The sequence below is a fragment of the Rhinatrema bivittatum genome, chromosome 8, assembly GCF_901001135.1.
Source record: "Rhinatrema bivittatum chromosome 8, aRhiBiv1.1, whole genome shotgun sequence".
Taxonomy (NCBI): Eukaryota; Metazoa; Chordata; class Amphibia; order Gymnophiona; family Rhinatrematidae; genus Rhinatrema; species Rhinatrema bivittatum.
Window position 1 is genome coordinate 102,982,697 of NC_042622.1, and position 20,582 is coordinate 103,003,278.

General features: G+C 45.1%; 1 protein-coding gene across 3 annotated transcripts in view; it reads left to right on the plus strand.

Moving 5' to 3' along the window:
- Positions 1-20,582, plus strand: part of GARNL3 (GTPase activating Rap/RanGAP domain like 3) — a 706,353-nt gene that overhangs the window by 339,325 nt on the left and 346,446 nt on the right. The window contains exon 1 of one of the 3 annotated variants that reach the window (XM_029613068.1): positions 15,558-16,068. The exons of the other annotated variants lie outside the window; for them this stretch is intronic. Coding sequence (XP_029468928.1) covers positions 15,880-16,068 — 189 coding nt within the window. The 5' untranslated portion in view covers positions 15,558-15,879. Of the gene's footprint in view, positions 1-15,557; positions 16,069-20,582 lie in introns of those variants that run through there. 3 annotated transcript variants of the gene reach the window in all.

Consider the following 20,582-nt stretch of genomic DNA (forward strand, 5'->3'; position numbering starts at 1 on the left):
TGGATATCTTTGGCAGTAGATTGAGCTGCTGGGGATGACACTGATAATGGAAGTGGCAGTGGTGGCAGTGGCAGTCGTCCATAAACCACTTCGAATGGTGTTGATCCAGTGGATGTTGCTGAATGAGAATTAATGGCAAATTCTGCCTAGGGCAAGAGTTCACTCCAATCATTCTGGCGAGTGTTCACGTAGGCACAAATTAACTGCTTGAGTGTCCTGTTCATCCTCTCTGTTTGCCCATTGGATTGAGGATGATATGCCAATGTGAAGTTGAGGGAAATATCGAACTTCTTGCATAGTGCTGTCCAGAAGTTAGCCGTGAATTGGGCTCCTCAATCGGAGACTATGTGCTTAGGCATGCCATGCAGGTGGAAGATGTGCATAATGAATAGCTTGGCAAGCTCCATGGTGGTGTGTAAGCCTGGGAGAGCCACAAAATGAGCCATCTTTGAGAACCAATCTACGGTTACCCAAATGGTATTTCCTCCTGAAGATGGTAAATCGACCACGAAGTCTGTGGCAATATGTGTCCATGGTTCTTCTGGCACTGGTAAGGGTTGGAGTAGACCCCATGGATGACCCAGCGGCGTCTTCTGTTTAGCACAGTTTCTGCAGGAAGCGACATAGGAGAATGTGCCTTCCTTCATGGTGGGCCACCAGTAATAGGTCTGAAGTTTGGCCAGGGTGTCCTGAAAGTTTAGAGTCATGGGCCCAAGTCAATAACTTCTTTTTGAGGTTCTTGGGTACGATGGTCTTTCCTGCAGGTACTGAGTGGGTAGCTGCCAATATGACCTTCTCTGGATCAATGATGTGTTGCAGTTCCTCTGGAATGTCCTCGGAGAGGAATGAGTGAGAAAGAGCGTCAGCTCTGATATTCTTATCTCCAGGGCGGTACTTGAGCACAAAGTTGAATCTGTTGAAAAAGAGAGACCATCTCGCTTGTCTATGATTCAGGCGTTGTGCGTGGCAGAGGTACTCCAGATTCTTATGGTCTGTGAAGACCGTTACTTGATGTTGCACTCCTTCAAGCCAAAGGCGCCATTCTTTGAATGCCATCTTAATAGCCAGAATCTCCTTATCTCTTATTCCATAATTTTTCTCTGCAGGAGAGAAGCGATGGGAGAAGAATGAGCATGGTTGTGGAACCTTTGAATCAGCAGCCTGGCTTCATACGGCCCCTACACCAACATCTGAGGCATCGACCTCCACGATGAAAGGTTTGGAGGGTTCTGGGTGTTGAAGACACGGCTTGCTTGAAAAGGCATCTTTTAGTTTCTGGAATGCGGCTATAGCCTCTGGAGACCAATTAGAAACATTGGCACCTTTCTTCGTCATAGCTGTAAGCGGCACTGTAAGTGAAGAGTAATTCTTGATGAAGGTCCTGTAATAGTTGGTGAAACCTAAGAAGCGTCTGAAAGCTTTTAACTCAGTGGGTTGCACCCATTTTAAACCCTTGATTAGAGATGATGTACCCTAAGAAAGGCACTGTCTCTTTGTGAAATTCACATTTGGATAGCTTGGCATAGAGATGGTTCTCATGGAGCCTCTCTAGTACTCTCTTAACATCCTCCAGATGAGTGGTCATGTCTTGAGAGAAAATCAAGATATTGTCCAAGTAAATAACAACACACTTATAGAGGAGATCCCGGAAAATGTCGTTCATTAAATTTTGAAAGATAGCCGGGGCGTTGCACAGGCTGAAGGGCATCACTAGATATTCAAAGTGGCTGTCCCAAGTGTTGAAGGCCGTCTTCCACTCATCGTCAGCTCGAATGCGAAGTAAATTGTAGGCTCCTTTCAGATTCAGTTTGGAAAAGATTTGAGCTCCTTGTAGTCTGTCAAATAGCTTTGATATCAGAGGCAGAGGGTAGCGATCCTTTATTGTTATTTCATTGAGGCCTCTATAATCTATACATAGACGTAGTGTACCGTCCTTTTTGCCCACAAAAAAAGCCTGTGCCAGCAGGGGACTTGGATGGTCTTATGAAGCCTTTTTGGAGGTTTTCCTGAATATATTCGGACATGGCTTTATTTTCTGCCACGGACAGGGGGTACACTCTACCCTTGAGTGGCTCTGTATTAGGCTTCAGATTAATAGCGCAGTCATAAGGTCTGTGAAGTGGAAGTACATCTGCAGCTTCTTTTGAAAAGACATCTTGGAAAGATGCATATTGAGGCGGCAACCCCGGCATTACTGGCGTGGTAGGCATAAAGGGTAACTGAGCTACATCTACATGTGTACCCATGCGTTGGTATGAAAGTTACCATCTAAATTTTTATAATTTGGGACAAACTCTTCAGCGACCTTAAGGAAGTCTAACTAATACTTTCTAAGCATTTCCGAAAGAGAAATCATAGAGCATTTTGGGAAATTCAAAAATCTAAGATGACATCTTCTAATGTGGTTACCCATATTCTCAACTTTCAAATGGATAAACTGACAATCGTTAATTAAGGCAAAATCACATTCCTAAAATTTATTACCCTTTACTTTTAAATTAGCCAATTTTCCAGACTGCTCTCTAATTCTTTGTGAGTGATCATTCAAACCTTAAGAAACCCCATGAATGGTGCTAGCCAAGAAATTGCCTTTAGTAGAAACAGACTGTTCCAGTTTTGAGATAGTGGCCCAAAGAGTTTCCAGAATTATTTGATCTGGCTTCTCAGATGATAAACACAAATCCGCATGATAGCATGGAGGAGTAGAAAAAGAACCATCCCCAGGTCCAAAATCAGGAACGCCCCTGTCCCCAGGAGAAAGCGGAAATGAAACACAGATCCCAGCTGCCCCACAGAGTTTCTGAGTGCTTGTTAGAAGCCAGTGGAGGGGAAAGCCCTGCGAGGCTCAGGGAAGCAGCAGTCTCCTCTTGAACAGAGACCAAAACGTCAAGAGCCATCCATGCTCTTAGAAATGGCCCCTTTCCCCCCTTCCCTTCTTTTTCTTCCAGTGAGAGTTTCCTCTCCCCATTCTCTGGGACACAAACCTAGAAATAACCATTGTTGTTCTTTATAAAATCCAAGCAGTTATTTACATAATTCAGTCAGTGAAATTTGCTGAAATTCTGTTTGCATTTCCAACTCTTATTACAAAAACACACATTATAGACAAACAGACAGAATATAGACAAAAACCACACACACACGCACGCACGCACACACACACACACACACACACACGACAGACATACAAACACCCACTTTCAATTGTGCAGAGAACTGGTAATCCTAATAAACAAGAAGTTCCACCCAGAGCTAAAAGAGCCTACCTGCTGAGAGCATCTACGATTTGCTTATATGTGCGGATTTCAACCCCTCCCCCCACCCATCAAAATCCTCATCTCCCCCCCCCCCCCCCCCCAACATATCTTAAAACTTTTTTGAGGACAGGACACTAAATGAAAAAGGTATGAAGAAGACTCTCAACAGGTCATAAGCAAGGACATTTATTGTGACCCAGGAAAGTGTACATATGTGCATATATGAAAAGTGACTCATTTCACACATGCAGTGCATCTAGAGAGAAAGGGTCATATGCTGTACAGTTATTTTTCTCGGGGTGGGTTGCGGTGGGCGGGGGATGTATATGGCTCATGCAGTTTTCAAGGTTTCAGGTGATGTTCTACTTTGTTTGCCTAAATGTAAATTAGGGGTGTGTGCAACATACATTTCTGTTTTGTTTTGGGGTGGGGTTCATTTGTTCTGTTTAAAAATTTAATCCATTTCATTTTTGTTTTCTATTTTAGTTAGTGCTATTTGCAAATAGCATGCATTAAAAACATAGCTATACAAATTTTCATTAACTTTTTTTGGCCTTTTCATTTTGAAGCAACAAGAAGCAAAATAACTTATTTTGATGATGTTTTCAAAATGTTGCTTCAAAATGAAAGTACGTCCCTATTGTAAACTGGCAAGGCTTCAGGAGTGTATGCACTTGTGTATGTGTTCTGGGGTGATTGTGTAAAGATTACAATAATTGATTCAGTTTCTTTTGATATTTTAGAAAGTGCTGAAAAGAGCCCTCTGTTTTAACTTCCCCTCTCCTTGTCTCTATTTACTTAAAAAAAAAAAAAATTGTTAACAAATGAAGCCAGAGCAAGAGAAATGCTTTGGTTTCAGCTGAATCTTGAAGGCAAAGCGAGATATGAAAGAACATAAGAAATTGCCTTACTGGGCAAGATGGAGGGTCCATCAAGCCCAGTATCCTGTTTCCAACAGTGGCCAATCCAGGCTACAAGAACCTTGCAAGAACCCAAAAATTAATTAGATCCCATGCTACTGATACCTGTAATAAGCAGTGGCTATTCCCAAATCAACATGAATAATAGCAATTTATGGACTTCTCCAGGAGCTTATCTAAACCCTTTTTAAACCCAACTACACTAGTTGCCTTAACCACATCCTTAGGCAATTAATTCCAGAGCTTAATTGTGCATTGAGTAAAAAAGAATTTTCTCTGATACATTTTAAATGTGCCACTTGCTAATGTCATGGAGTGCCCCCTAGTTCTTGTAGTATTGGAAAGAGTAAATAACCAGTTCACATTTACACATTCTAGTCCGTTCATGATTTTATAGGCCTTAAATATGAACGGGTAATGTGAATCTGTTATTTACTCATTCCAATACTAGAGGACTAGTATCGGACTAGAGGGCACTCTGTGACACAGTGACTTGCCAAAAGTCATAGGGGTCAGTAGGAAAGGCAAGTCTCCAACTCATGCCCCAGAATCTCTCCTAATTCCAAGCTCATGCTCTAACCACCAAGCCACTGGTAAAAGCCATGCCCCTCTTGGCCTCTGACATTTTGAATTTGTTTTTAATATTTTGAAGCATTGACTGACACTTCCTGGTCTTCTTCACCATTTTGTTCCAAAATGTCAGAGAACAGTCGACCGCCTGGGGTGATTTTCCTTCCAAGGTTCTTTCTGGAAACTCACTCCAGGTTACTTTGTTCTACCTTTTGCCGCTCTACTGGTGGGAAGCCCCGATTCACACATAGGATCCCTATTAAAATCAGTGGATTTGCAAAGATATTTTATTTTTTGACCCAGCAATCTTCTCCTGCTCCTTTAGCCTCCCAGGGATCCCGAGATCTGGTGCCAGGAGCCTTCACATGTAACCACCCAGGAAGTTTCCCCCTCTATTTTATAACTCCTCCCATGGAGCTTGGCTTTCGTAATTGCAGCAAACCCTGCAGGGTTTGTCAAACAGTGTACAAACTATTTACCCACGCCTAGGAAATAAATAAACTGTGAACAATGCATTAGGGGCTTATGGCATGGCTGCATCCTGGTGATGAATAATGTTGCAAACCCTTAGTATATAATATGTGATATGTCCACTTTGTTAAAATTCTAGTCATGTTTGACAAGGGTTTAGGGGAATCAGTAAATGCTGACTTGCTTTTCTCAAGCTTTCTTCCTTCCTCTGGGTTGTTTTCTTTCTTCGAATCAGTCAATGCAGAATTTTCAGCAGCGTCAGAGCTAAGGAAGGCTTTCAATTCTTCTTCAGCTAAGAACTTAAAGGGAAAATGTGTACAGGGATTAATTAGATCATCTATTCTCTGCAAATATCTCTGACCTTTTACCCTGTACAAGAATGGACAGGCCAATGGAGCTCTTTCATGATATTTTGCATTCCAAAAAAATGTATAAATAAATGTGTGTATATATATATATATATTTTTTTTTTTTTTTTTTTAAATCTCTTACTTAACATGTAAACATGCACACAAATACTCAGAAGAAAGATTACCTTAAGGAGACAAAAGTTTAATTATAGCTGATTGAAAGTCTGCTACTTTGGTTTATCACATACCTGTTCAGAACTTTTTGTAATTTGAAATCTTATAGGCACTTCTGCCTATGACCTGATTGCCCATCAATGTGTATCTGATGTAATCTACCTTGTATCCGGAATGAATATTTCTAGATAATGGAAGTATCTTCCCTCCTCATATTTTCAGATGAGAGGAAGATTTTTTTTGACAACTAAACATATTGAAGATATGGGTAAAATATGCCTGTGTGTTGATTATGCAGACTTTACCAAGTATTTTAAAGCAAACTTACATGCATAGGTTCACTTTGAAAATACTCAGGTAATTGGCCACATATATGTACACATTACAGCACACAATTTTACACCTGTTTTTCACTTAAGAACATAAGTAACATAAGAAAATGCCATACTGGGTCAGACCAAGGGTCCATCAAGCCCAGCATCCTGTTTCCAACAGTGGCCAATCCAGGCCATAAGAACCTGGCAAATACCCAAAAACTAAGTCTTTTCCATGTTACCACTGCTAATGGCAGTGGCTATTCTCTAAGCGAACTTAATAGCAGGTAATGGCTTCTCCTCCAAGAACTTATCCAATCCTTTTATAAACACAGCTATACTAACTACACTAACCACAACCTCTGGCAACAAATTCCAGAGTTTAATTGTGCGTTGAGTAAAAAACAACTTTCTCCGATTAGTTTTAAATGTGCCCCTTGCTAACTTCATGGAGTGCCCCCTAGTCTTTCTACTATCCGAAAGAGTAAATAACCGATTCACATCTACCCGTTCTAGACCTCTCATAATTTTAAACACCTCTATCATATCCCCCCTCAGTTGTCTCTTCTCCAAGCTGAAAAGTCCTAACCTCTTTAGTCTTTCCTCATAGGGGAGTTGTTCCATTCCCCTTATCATTTTGGTAGCCCTTCTCTGTACCTTCACCATCGCAATGATATCTTTTTTGAGATGCGGCAACCAGAATTGTACACAGTATTCAAGGTGTGGTCTCACCATGGAGCGATACAGAGGCATTATGACATTTTCCGTTTTATTCACCATTCCCTTTCTAATAATTCCCAACATTCTGTTTGCTTTTTTGACTGCCGCAGCACACTGAACCGACGATTTCAATGTGTTATCCACTATGACACCTAGATCTCTTTCTTGGGTTGTAGCACCTAATATGGAACCCACCATTGTGTAATTATAGCATGGGTTATTTTTCCCTATATGCATCACCTTGCACTTATCCACATTAAATTTCATCTGCCATTTGGATGCCCAATTTTCCAGTCTCACAAGGTCTTCCTGCAATTTATCACAATCTGCTTGTGATTTAACTACTCTGAACAATTTTGTGTCATCTGCAAATTTGATTATCTCACTCGTCGTATTTCTTTCCAGATCATTTATAAATATACAAGCCGTAAAGCCCGTTAAAACGGGCTACATCCCTCTGTCTCTCACCTCCCCCTCATTCTCTCTCCCCTCACTCTTCACCACCCCCCTCCCCCACCCACTCCTCTCCACCCTCCCTCTCCTCTCACTCAGTCCCCCCTCTCCCTCCCTCCCTCCCACTCACTCAGTCCCCCTCTCCCTCCCACTCACTCAGTCCCCCTCTCCCTCCCTCCCTTCACCCACCTCCATTTCCTCCCGGCGCCGTAAGCGCGACTTCCCGCAACCCTCACCCGGCTCCATTAACTCCTCCCGCTCCTGCCGGCAGATCTCGGTGGGGGGGGCGCGGGAGTGACACCCCCCCCCCCCCGAGATCTGCCGGCAGATCTCGGTGGGGGGGGCGCAGGAGTGACACCCACCCCCCCCCGAGATCTGCCGGCAGATCTGGGGAGGAGAAGCAGCGGCACCGCGCGCGCGCGCGGCGCCGCTGCTTCTCCTCCCGCTCCTGCGGCCCCACCGCCATTTTTTTTTTCTGATCGACATCCTTGCCCGCACATGCGCAGTAGAGCTGCGCTCTACTGCGCATTTGCGGGCCGTCGGTCACAGGCCATTTATAAGGTAGATTGAAAAGTAAGGGTCCCAATACAGATCCCTGAGGTACTCCACTGTCCACTCCCTTCCACTGAGAAAATTGTCTATTTAATCTTACTCTGTTTCCTGTATTTTAGCCAGTTTGCAATCCACGAAAGGACATCACCACCTATCCCATGACTTTTTACTTTTCCTAGAAGCCTCTCATGAGGAACTTTGTCAAACGCCTTCTGAAAATCCAAGTATACTATATCTACCGGTTCACTTTTATCCACATGTTTATTAACTCTTTCAAAAAAGTGAAGCAGATTTGTGAGGCAAGACTTGCCCTGGGTAAAGCCATGCTGACTTTGTTCCATTAAACCATGTCTTTCTATATGTTCTATGATTTTGATGTTTAGAACACTTTCCACTATTTTTCCTGGCACTGAAGTCAGGCTAACCGGTCTGTAGTTTCCCGGATCGCCCCTGGAGCCCTTTTTAAATATTGGGGTTACATTTGCTATCCTCCAGTCTTCAGGTACAATGGATGATTTTAATGATAAGTTACAAATTTTTACTAATGGGTCTGAAATTTCATTTTTTAGTTCCTTCAGAACTCTGGGGTGTATACCACCTGGTCCAGGTGATTTACTACTCTTCAGTTTGTCAATCAGGCCTACCACATCTCTTAGGTTCACCGTGATTTGATTCAGTCCATCTGAATCATTACCCATGAAAACCTTCTCCATTATGGGTACCTCCCCAACATCCTCTTCAGTAAACACCGAAGCAACACTTGTATGACATAATTTACACACTGAGGTGAATTTTAAAACCCAGGTGTGCACACAGTCGGAAGATATGTGCATGAGTTAGACTTACATGCACCCACCAAATTTAAAAAGCTGCCTAGATGCGCACATATCTCCCGCAGTGTGCATATCTCAAAACTTTTCAAAAAGAGTAGGGCACGGGCATGGTCTGGGCGGGACATGGGCATTTTGGGGCATGGCCAAAAGATGTACACGTAAATACTTCCACACCTGGGCGCTCGCCCAGATCCCCTGCCACATAAGTTTATTTCTGCTGGGGACAAGATGTAAGTTTAAAAAAATAAAAAACTAACCATACTTGAGAGTATGGGGTAGCTGCGGGGAGAGGGAGCATGTAAGCTATTAAAGAAGTGGGGTTTGGAGGACCTAGCTGTTAATTGGGTGAACTGGTGGATGAACTGGTGAAACTGGTTACAGCGTGGATATGCTCCCCTTTTAAAATTCCCCAATTTACGCAATAGATGCAGAATTTACACGCGATGTGCATCCCTCCTTAAAATTTGGTGCACATGTACACGTAATCAGACTATTTTATACCATGTATGCATATATGCCTGCAAGTTATAAAATGACCATGTCCCTGGGCATGCGCCGGTGCATATGCACCAATGTGTGCCTGCGCACTGGTCTGAAAGTTACCGTCCCTAGAGGTACTTTTTAAAAGCCATTTACATGCATAAAGGGGCCAATGCAATAATTATGCACAGAAAATGGGCCCTCCTTGTTGAGTGCCCGTTTTCCTAATGCATGCCCAGCCACCTCTCCTGGGTGCGTGATCCAATATTTAAATGAGGGGTCAGCTAAAAAGGAGGCGCTAGGGACAAATGTGCATCCCTAGCACCTCCTTGGCAGCGGGAGCACAGGAGAGGTGGCTCTGAAGTGGGCTGGGAAAAAAAGACGCTCAATTTTCGAGTGTCCGTTTTCTCCTGTTACCGGCATATACATGCACAAGATACACGGCCTGGACCATCTATCTTGTGTGTGCATTGGACATTCAGAATTTTTCTTATTAAAAAATGTTTTTTTAAACTAAATCTGCTTTATTTGGTTCCTCCTACTTAGTAACGCTACAGTGCTATTAGGAGAAATCCTAGAAAGCAGGATTTTTCTTTTTTTTTTCTCAATGCGCCCTTGAGCATGGCATACCTTTACGCCTGCCCCGGGCTGGCATACAATTTGCCGCATTGTAAGGGCATATTGGCCATGCGCAAAATGTATTAGATTGTGGGGATTAGCTAATAGCCTCATCTACGTGAATTTACATGTGATGAGTGCTATTAGCTACGCGTGATTTAGACACGTGTTTTGGATGTGCTAATCACAGTTTTGGATCGAGGGTTATGGATGCGCATCCAAGATACGCGTCCAATCGCGTGTTACGCCATGCACAGTGGCTAGCGCACGGTATTGCATCGGCCTCATAGTGCACTTGTACATGTATAACCTATGGACAATTCAATGACATATTTTGGCAATTTTCATAGCCCACTTAATGGGTAAAGTGCATTAACACGTATATAACCCAACTTTTGCTTTTTAATTTATTTATACTTTTACAGTCTTACGAAGTTGGTCAAAAGCAAACTCTAGAAACATTGTGAGGGGAGACAAGAAACAAATAATAATCATAATCATGAATCTAATATAAAGAAAATTAAACAGCCCTCATTACATCAAAGTAAGCAAATCAAAAGAGGACACCAGAAAAAAAAAGGGAGAGTAGAGAGAAAACCTAAATGAACTAAGAAATTGCAATTACATGACAAACCTGTCTTAATTTACTTTTGATCTCCTTGAAGCTCATTCTGAGATATATTAGTCAAACATCTGGTATCTAAAAAGAAACTTAAATGCTCTGGACAAAAAAAAAGACATAGTAATCAAAATTATATTTAATAAGGCATTTGCATGGGTACTTTGGTAAGAATGAAGCTCCAAAAGCCTTAACTTCAGATCTCATGGTCAAAACCCTTTTTCTCCTTTCCTGGGTAGTTCTGACCAGATCAGGAAAAATTCTTACACACTGCCCTAGAAACTTAACATTTAAATTACAGAAATACATCTTCATGACAACACTTAAATCTGACTCAGAAAAGAAAGAAATAAGAAGAATTAAATGCTTGGAAACTTCCACTGTGGATTTTCAAAATAATTGGTCAGATTAGATAAATCTAAGGAAATTGAACACTCTTGCCTTTTGGGAATTAGATGAAAGAAATTAAACTCTAGTAAACACTGGAATATTCCCCTCAGAAATATGCAAAATTTCAGTAAGGTGATTCTCCCACCACCCAAGGGAAGTTTAAGAAACAAAGATTAAGGTGCCTCTCGATTTTCCAGGTATTAAGGGAACCAACTTCTTGAAACTCTTTCTCCAATTTGGAGATGTGGTTATTATGCTCATTTATCTGTTCCCCATGCATTTGAAAATTCCCTTGAAGTCTTTTAGATAGAGAAGAAATGTTAGAGGAACATTCCGAAATCATAGTCCCATGATGAGACAATAAGCCCGAGAGTGAGTCAAGAGTCACCACCACGGGTTTAGGAATTTTAGAGATTGGAGTTGGAAAATGTGTGCTCTGAAATGCAAACAAATTCAGGGCCTCTGAATTCAAACCAACCTTGCTCAAAGACACAGCAGGGGTAGTCGGAAATCCTCCACATCGTCCTGTTCCACATCTCTTGCAACTCTGATAGTCCCACTAAACGCTGACAACATTTTGGCTCCCTCCGATGCAGTCTAACCGGTGACATCTCCCAATGCCCATTTGAATCAACGTGTCACTCCGACGGTGGGAGTTGAAGATCCAGGGGGCTCAATGATGCCTCACCAGGCGATCTAAGCACTCTCTCACTCATGGTCGCAATGGCATTACCAATCCCCTCCTCGAATGCAGGATTAGTAGACATGAAAGATTAATAAGCAGCTGGAGTGAAGAGCAGGCTGACTCAGAGGGAAAGATGTGAACTTTCCCCTTCCTCTTAGGAGGCATATCACAGGAAAAAGAAACAAGGTAACAAGAGGACACAGACTCTGCCACAACCTGCCTAGTTCATGCCGCTATCTTGGCATCCTTCCATGCAAAACCCCAATTTTAAAGGTGTAAATGTTTTTAAAATTGGGCCCGTATATTTTAAAGTAAAAAGGCATGTGCTTAAATCCCAAATCTGCCCTCCTACCGAAATGCCCCCCACCGGAAATACCTCTCTGCAGTTTGTGTATGTTATGACCGTCGGTCACAGACGGCTGCGACTGATTCAACTTACGTCATGTGCTGCCCTTCTCTCCTCTCCGGGCATGCTCATGGCTGGGGCTAGCCGCTACCGCCCCATGAACTGCCTTACTGCCTTGGAGACTCTACTCTGCGCTTCCTCGCTCCTCGGGGCAGTGCCTGCGTTCTACACCAGTGACTGTGTCAGTGCTTCCCCGTTCCTCAGGCCAGTGCTTACGTTCTACACCAGTGACTGTACTTTGCACCTCCCCGCTTCTCGGGGTAATGTCTCTGTTCCTCTACCAGAGGTTCCATCATGAGCTGCCCCGCTCCTTGGGGTTGCTTACGTCATTACTTTGGAGATTTGACTCGGGCTTCCCCGCTCTGCGGACAGCCTACGTCATCACACCAGAGCCTCCTTCACTACGCAGCCCCGACCCTCGGGACTGCCTCTGCGGCATTCCTCCTGAACGTCCTGCCTCGCTCTCCCCGCTCTTCGGGGCCTGCCTAGCGCTTCTCTCTCAGAGGTTCCTGCTCTGGCACTTGCATCTCCAGCTCAGCCTGTATACTGTGGGTTCCCTCTGAATTATGTCTCTCACCCCGCTCCTCGAGACCCCCCCACAGTATTCTCTCTACAAGATCCTGCGATCACGTAGCTGCGACACAGGACGCTCTGCTCCTCTACACACTCCACATCTCCTGCTGCACCTGACCCCACCTCTTGATGGTGAGGACCTGTGGGGCTCCTCCCCACAGGTGTTAACAACCCTCATCTCGGGCCAAGGGTCCACAAAACCCACGAATCCTAACAGTGTAAAAATATACATGAAACTGAACTATGTGTATTGAACCCAGGGCTATTTTAGAACAGCCATTTACAGGCATAAACAGATTTTTAAAATTCACCCTATTAAGTCAACCATGGGTTTTTTTCCCCAGTAACAGATTTCCTGGATATTGGAAGTTTTCAGATAATGGATCTTCAGATAAAAGGTGCAGTCACCAAATTTAAATTATAGTTAAAATATTGGCCATTTAAATGTATAATTGTTAAAATTATCAGACAATTGTTATGAATGAAGGCAGCTGGGGGGGGGGGGGGGGGGTTGTAGACACCACCTCCTAGAGTGACGCAGGACTGGAAAAGGAGTATAGATGGTCCGGAAAGGCTGGAGCGCTGGCACAAGGTGCAGGCTGAGCTAGAGCGCTGGAATGCTGGAACTGAGTGCTAGTAAGGGACGAACTGGAACCACAGGAACAGAGTGAAGGTAAGTGTGGAACTGAAACACTGGAGCTGGGACAGGGGCAGACAGGCTGGGAAAGACAGGACAAACCAGGACAAGGACTACACAGGACATGGAATACAGAATGCCTGAAGCCCTGAAGGCAGCAGAGACAAGAGAGCCCTGAGGGGCAAGACAGGGCCAAGAAACAGGAGAGGCTAAGGGAGCCTCAGGCAAGGCTGTCAGGGGACAGAGAGACCTAAGGTAGGCCACAAGGCAGGAAAGGGTCAGAAGGCCTGCAGGCCACTGAGCAAGTGTTGCATCCGTCAGTCGCAGATGGCTGCGACCACTCTGCCTTACCTCTTTTTCTCCCCATTCACTCTTTTTGGGCAAGATGGCTGCATCCAGTGCCGAGTGCCTCGGCGTTTCCAAACCAGCATGGGCGTCCTCATCCGCCCTGCTCACTCCCATGGCCTCCTAGGGCGCAAGTGCGCACATCTCCAAGCTCAAATACACGTCATGGCGGGAACCTCGGGGGCGGCCCCACCGCATGATGTCAGTACCTCCGGGTATATCTAGTCTCCATCTCCGCTACCACCTTGAGTTAGCAAAGACTTCGCTTCGCTACTCTGACTGCTCTAAGCTGCTCGCTTAGACGCCCCTTTCACTCTAAGGGCCTCGCTTCAGTAAGAAGCTCTAGACATCCACTCCACGGGGGTCTCTTGCTTCCAACTTCCCTTCAGGGTTCCTCACTAACTAAGACAACCGCTCCTCGGGGGTCTTTCTCTCTATTCTACATTTCAGGATATTGGACCATTGGGTACTCGCTCCTCGAGGGCCTATCTACCTTTATAGCCTGCACCACGGACCTTCGGTCCCACCATTCTACCCCCAGGAAGACACCTTCATTCTGTGAGAACCTCTACGATCCGGTGCTCCAACTCTACCCACCAGTCGAGGCGTTACCCGCACTGCGGGCTCCCGCCTATCGTGAACATCTGGGTGAGACTATACTTCTGAGCCTGTTGAATGTACTGGCACTTCGTGGATCAGTGCCTTACCTTCCTGCTTTCACCATCTATCTACAGCAGTACAATAAAGACTCTATCCATACTGTGTCTGCTATCTGTGTCAGCCTATCGCAGTGGTTCCCCATGGGGCTCCTCCCCCTGGGCGGAGTCATCTCCATTGCAAGGGTCCACAATGCCACAAACACAACAGCAAGACTTGTAACAAAAGGCCGGATTGCCACAGGACAGGCAAGGGAAGCAGGAAACAGGAGGCCAAGGAACAAGTTTCAAGGAAACTAGAGTCAGTAAGCCTGGAGGTCACACAGAGGTACAAGGAAAGGCCATAGAAGGCCACAGAGCCTTCTATGGCCATAGAAGGGACTCTATGCCGATGCAAGAAGGACTCTATGCCGATGCAAGAAGGCATAGGAGAGACAGGACTAAATAGGGCTGCAGTGTGGGTGTGATGCAAGGCAAAGTGAAGGGTTTGGTCAGACTGAGGAGTGTGCTCATAGTGATCCCCTGTTGGAGTGGAGGTAGTACAGAGGCAAAATGAAGGACCACGGACATGCTGGTAGTCCGGAGCTGAGCTCACCAAGGTCCTCTGACAGTTGCTAGGAGTAAGGCTTTTGTCTTTAGCTTAGCCCCAGTAAAAATCTGCACCCTCTTATAAACTGAGGCACACAATTTTGCTATTATAAACCCCTTCTATAACAGGCACAATTATATATATATACTATATATACTATCAGTAAAAGTTCACTTAATGAGTTCTTGAAGCTAGAGATCCAGGAATATTTGGAGTCCAAGGACTCTGCATCTCCTCAGCATACGAGCCCAAAGATCTTGCACTTCCTCAGCAAACCAGCCTTATGGGCAGCCTAATCCAGGATTCCCCTCCCCCACTCCAAATAATTGCTAGGAGTAAGGCTTTTGTCTTTAGCTCAGTCCCAGTGGAAAAAAAACAAAGGCACACAATTTTGCTATTATAAACCCTTTCTGTAACAGGCAGAGTTGCTAAAAGCAGGTGTCTCCTGCTGGATGAAGTTGCTTGGGGCACACTTTGGGGGTGGCATGACTAGTTTAAGCTCCTCCTGGAACTGGATAGCAGACTTGGACTTGGACTCCCCTTGGGGCTGCTGGAGAGATGTGGAGCAGGTGTCCCTTTTTGATAGGTCTTGAGCAGCTGTCTTCTGCTGGGCGGACTGACTGAGAGCAGGCACCCCTTTTCTGGGCTGGCTGATAGAGAACAAGCGCCCTCTTCTGGACAAGGTTGCTGAGGCTCCTCCTGGAGCTGCTTAGCAGGGTTGGGCTGCTGCTGAAACCGCATGGCAGACTTGGGCTCCCCCTGGAGCTGAATGGTGTACTGGGGCTCCACGGGGAGTTGCTTGGCTGGAGAAGAGCAGCTGCCCCTTTTGCTGGGTGACAAGGATGTGAGCAGGCATCCCCGGCTGGACAGGCTGGTTGCGAGCAGGTGCTTGCTACTGGTATAATTAACTGGGTGCAGGCACCTCCTGCTGGTCGTGGTGATGGTGTGCAAGCATCTTCTGCTGGGACAGCATATTGTGTGCAGGGTCCTGCTGCTGGAAGAATTGGTTGGGAAGGAATGTTTCTTCCATACTGAGAATTCTTCACGTGACTGGGTGCATCTGAAGCAAGGCTGGGACCCTTAGCTGGAAACCTCTGCAGAGCTGTCTGGAAACAAGCTGGGTGTTTCTGCTGAGCTGAGGAAGCAAGGAGTTAGAGGTCTAAGATTATTAAAACCACATGCTGCTTTCAGCCGTTTCCTTAGAAAGCTCATTAACTTATGCTGCTGGATTGCAGGTGGAGAAAATTGAGCACTACTGGGCTAAATTATGTTGCTGCATGAAGGGATGGAACAACCAGGGGATCCTTGCAATTCAGGTTCAAGATGGTCTTTTCAGGTAGGGTTTTTACAGGCTTCAGAACTGGTTCCTGCTTCTTGCTCAGGAACAATCAAGAGTAGGAACAGAGCAAGGAACCTGCAGGAATGCTACAGACGAGGTTGGTGTCAGTTTTTTCTGGTGAGTGTTTTAATTTCCTCTGAGGGTTTGTTTTTTTTCTAAAGATGTTATGCTGAAACCTTTTACAATAGTTTATGCTCTGTTAGCTTGGGTTAATTGTCTTCCTGGCTTTACAATTTTCAGGGCAGGGTTTAAAATTGCCATTCCAGCACACATTAGTGCCCTCTCTCGTGGCTTAGATCCTGAGCCAGTGTTTGCTGGTTTAGATTCAAAGGTATTTGGGGCAATAGGCTTCACAATGTTTGTTTGTGCAGGATTTTAAATCAAAAGCATGTTTTTCCTGGAGAGATTTCCCACTAATGCCTTTGGCATCCCACTCATGGGATGAGGTTTCATGGCACTCACTGCACCTCCACAGATTTCAGCTAAGGAGATGACATTTAATACATTCAGAGACGACTGAAGGGTTGTGGAGCTGACACCAGGTGCAAACAAAATACAACTGAAAAGTGGACCTGGGAGTTGTAGGCATAACAGCTGGCTTAGGAATTTCTGCAGCATTCAATAACGGCTTGCCTAAGGTCAGAGAACAGTGATAGCCTGGATTACTTTTCTCTCTGACAGGCTGATTCAGTAAAAACACGGGAGAGCGGACGAACGCTCGCTCTCCCGGCGTGCGCACTGGCCACTCGCCGGTGCGCGCAATACAGTATGCAAATGAGGTGGTGCGGTGGAATCGGGCAAAAGGAGGCGCTAGAGACACTAGCATGTCCCTAGCGCCTCCTTTTAGCCCGGAGCGGCAGCTGTCAGCGGGTTTGACAGCAGACGCTCAATTTTGTTGGCGTTGGTTCTCGAGCCCGCTGACAGCCACGGGCTCAGAAACCGGACGCTGGCAAAATTGAGCTTCCGGTTTCCAGCCCGACAGCTGCGGGCCGAATTCAAAATTTTTTTTTTTTTTTAAACTTTTTTTACTCTTCGGGACCGCCGACTTAATATTGCCATGATATTAAGTTGGAGGGTGCACAGAAAAGCAGTTTTTACTGCTTTTCTGTGCACTTTCCCGGTGCTGGAAGAAATTAGCGCCTACCTTTGGGTCGGTGCTAATTTCTGAAAGTAAAATGTGCGGCTTGGCTGCACATTTTACTTTCTGTATCCCGCGTGCATACCTAATAGGGCCCTCAACATGCATTTGCATGTTGAGGGCGCTATTAGGTGCCACGGGTTGGACGCGCATTTTCCTCCCCTTACTGAATAAGGGGTAAGGGAAAATGCGCGTCCAAGAGCAGGCTAACAGTGCGCTCCGTTGGAGCGCACTGTACTGTATCAGCCTGAGAGTGAGGCTCTGTCTTTGAATGAGCTCTAGTTCTTTTAGAGACTGGCTTGATGGCCTCACTAATGGGGCAGGTTCTCTCTGGGGGTAAAAGACAGGGGCAATTCCAGCAGCTTGATGGAGAACAAATGCATTTCAAACAGTTTTGAAATAAAAACATTTTTCTCCCCATATCTACTGCATGCCCATGATCCATGCTCTGGATACTGGCAAGCTACACATTGAACGTAATGTTTGGGGTTTAAAGTCTGGCAGGTTTTGCAAGTAAAATATTGTTTAATAGCAGAGGTGTTTTTCTTAGCAGAATTAAAGGTAGACTCACTTGGCTGAAGCAATGCCCTGCCGAGACTCCTAGAAGCAATCCCTGGCTTTGAGATCCTGTTGTGAATGAAAGGCAGCTGGAGAGGGGGTGTTATAGATACCACCTCCTGGAGTTGCACAAGACTGGAATGGAGTATAGATGGTCCGGTGAGGCTGGAGCACTGGAATTGAGTGCTACTAAGGGTGTACAGCAAAACGATTCGAATGCAGGAGGTCGTTCCCGGACCCCTGCTGGACTTTTGGCAAGTCTTGTGGGGGTCAGGAGGCCCCCCCAAGCTGGCCAAAAGTCCCTGGGGGTCCAGCGGGGGTCCGGGAGCGATCTCCTACGCTCCTGACATCGAGTGCAGGAGGTCGTTCCCGGACCCCCGCTGGACTTTTGGCAAGTCTTGTGGGGGTCAGGAGGCCCCCCCCCAAGCTGGCCAAAAGTCGCTGGGGGTCCAGCGGGGGTCCGGGAGCGAGCTCCTACGCTCCTGATGTCGGGGGACAAAAAACAAAATGGCGCCGGTGCTACCTTTGCCCTGTCATATGACAGGGCAAAGGTAGCGCCGGCGCCATTTCTACAACGCACCGGAGGCCCGAGAGTAAAAGATCACACCGGGACCCCCCCTCTGGACCCCAGGTAATTTAAGGCATTTTGGGGGGGGTTCGGGAGGGTGGGGGATTTATTTTAAAGGGTCGGAGTGGGTTTTAGGGATGTTTTAGTGTGCCGGTTTTCCCACCCTCCCCCGATTTACGATTTACACGATATTTAAAAAAACAAAACCGCGACGATCCGATTCCCTCCCCCCCCAGCCGAAATCGATCGTTAAGACGATCGATCACACGATTCACATCTCTACCTGGTTCTCCCGTTGTTCTGGGGATGTCTGCTGCCATTTCTCCTCCTTCTCTCAGCACTTCAGACCCTCGAGGTTTCGGAGTACCTCCTTCCTCTCCACCCGCTCTGTCGGTGTCTGGGCCACCCAGTAGGTTTTGCCCGATGATGTCATCGGAATGCGACTCATCTCCTCAGTCGACTGTTAGGGGCAAAGTTCTCACCGGCGTTCTGGGGTCGGGAGGTCTCAGTGAAAGTTCCCCAGGAGAGTATGGCTCTCGCCTGCTCTCCGGCAGGGACTGATGCCCTCAATTGCGGTGGTTGAAGGGCGAAGTCGGATATCAATCGCTGTCTGGCAGCAATGTCCGGGTTGGGTGGAAAGACCTGGACTTTACCTTTCCTCTTATGAGGCATGAATAGTAAAGAAATAATCGCTGTGAGTCTTCAAATGAAATCTTGGATCCGGAACAAACGAAGGTACACCCTCTCAGGGCACCATCTTGTTTTCTCTCGTCCATTCATTTTTATTTTTTATTTTTTTTAATTCTTTATTTTCATAGTTTTTACAGACAATATAGTCAAACCACATTGACATATTAGAAATTTAGAACTGGTTGAAGAAATAACATCATAATTATACATCTTGATAATTAAGGTACACATTTGTTCAATATGAGACCACAAATGGGGACTGTATTATAGATACTAACAACTTTAGGAAATGACCAGCTTAATAATTAATATCCGCTAATTTCTTATTCCAATGAAACACTCGTGATATTTATGAAGAAATATTTGTAGGGGTTATTCTATTCTGTAAAAAACCTTCCAATTGATCAGGATTAAAGAAAATATATTTTGTAAAAGCTAATTTTATCGAACATTTGCAAGGATATTGCAACATAAAGGTAGCACCAAGGGCTAATACCCGTTGTTTTTTCATTAAAAAAGCTTTCCGTCTCAATTGAGTTGGCTTAGCAAGATCAGGAAAAATAGTTATCTGTTGACCAAGAAACTTTTTCTCTACACTACGGAAGAACAATTTCATGGTCCATATTTTATCAGGTTCTAGAGCAAACACTACTAATAATGTGGCACGACTCTCAACAGTGATTTGAGAGTCTTGTAAAAGTTCAGTTAAATTTTCTAATACATTTGATGTTGGGGGTAAGTTATTTTGATTCTCAATATTTCTTACAGGTATATAGAACGCTTTTGTTATTGGGGGAATAGTTTCTTGAGGCACTTTAAGTATTTCCACATAGAATTTTCTTAACATGTCTATAGGAGACATAGTTGGTGATTTAGGGAAATTTAACATTTTCAAGTTTAACCTTCTAGAATAATTCTCTAGACTTTCCAATCTACGAGAATTAAATTCTTGACCTTTTATCAGAGCCACATCTGTTTTACCCAAAGTATCACATTGCTTCTCAATTTCAATTAAACGTTCAACATTTTTCTTAATAGCAGTATCATGGGTCTGTACCTGAGAATGAATCATGTCAACGGATTTATTTACTTTCTCGATTTTTACCCCTAATGAGGATTCTAGTCCTTTTATCGCAGTCCACAGTGTTTCCAGGGTGATTATCGATGGTTTCTCAGGCAAAACAACGTTTGCCTGGACATCTAGTTTCGCAGTGTCCTCCTCTCTTGGAGGGTCTGATGCCGCTCCCATTAGGTGCAATAGACCCTCCTGCAACTCTGCCAAACGCAAAAAGTCCTGATTTGGTAGCGAGCGGGAATCAGGAGTCAGGGAGATGGAATTCCCGGGGAATGCAGGCATAGATGAATCTAGGCCAATTCCCAACATACCTGACGGAGTGCTGGTACTAATTGGTTGCATGAAACCCTCAATAGTTGGTTGGGAACTTAGGGGGGGTACTGCAGAGTTGGGAGGAAAAACTCTTACAGTTCCTTTCCTCTTTTTCCCCATACGTTCTTGAAGGTTACTCAATGAAATAAAGGAGAGACGAGAGAGTTGCACTTACTTGGACACTTTGATGTTATGTTCCAAGAAGGGTAGATGTTTCAAACCAGGAGTCCGCGTTTTTAAGGAGAGACAGTCCAGAAGATAAAACGAAGCCGCGCGCGCGGCTTCGGCAT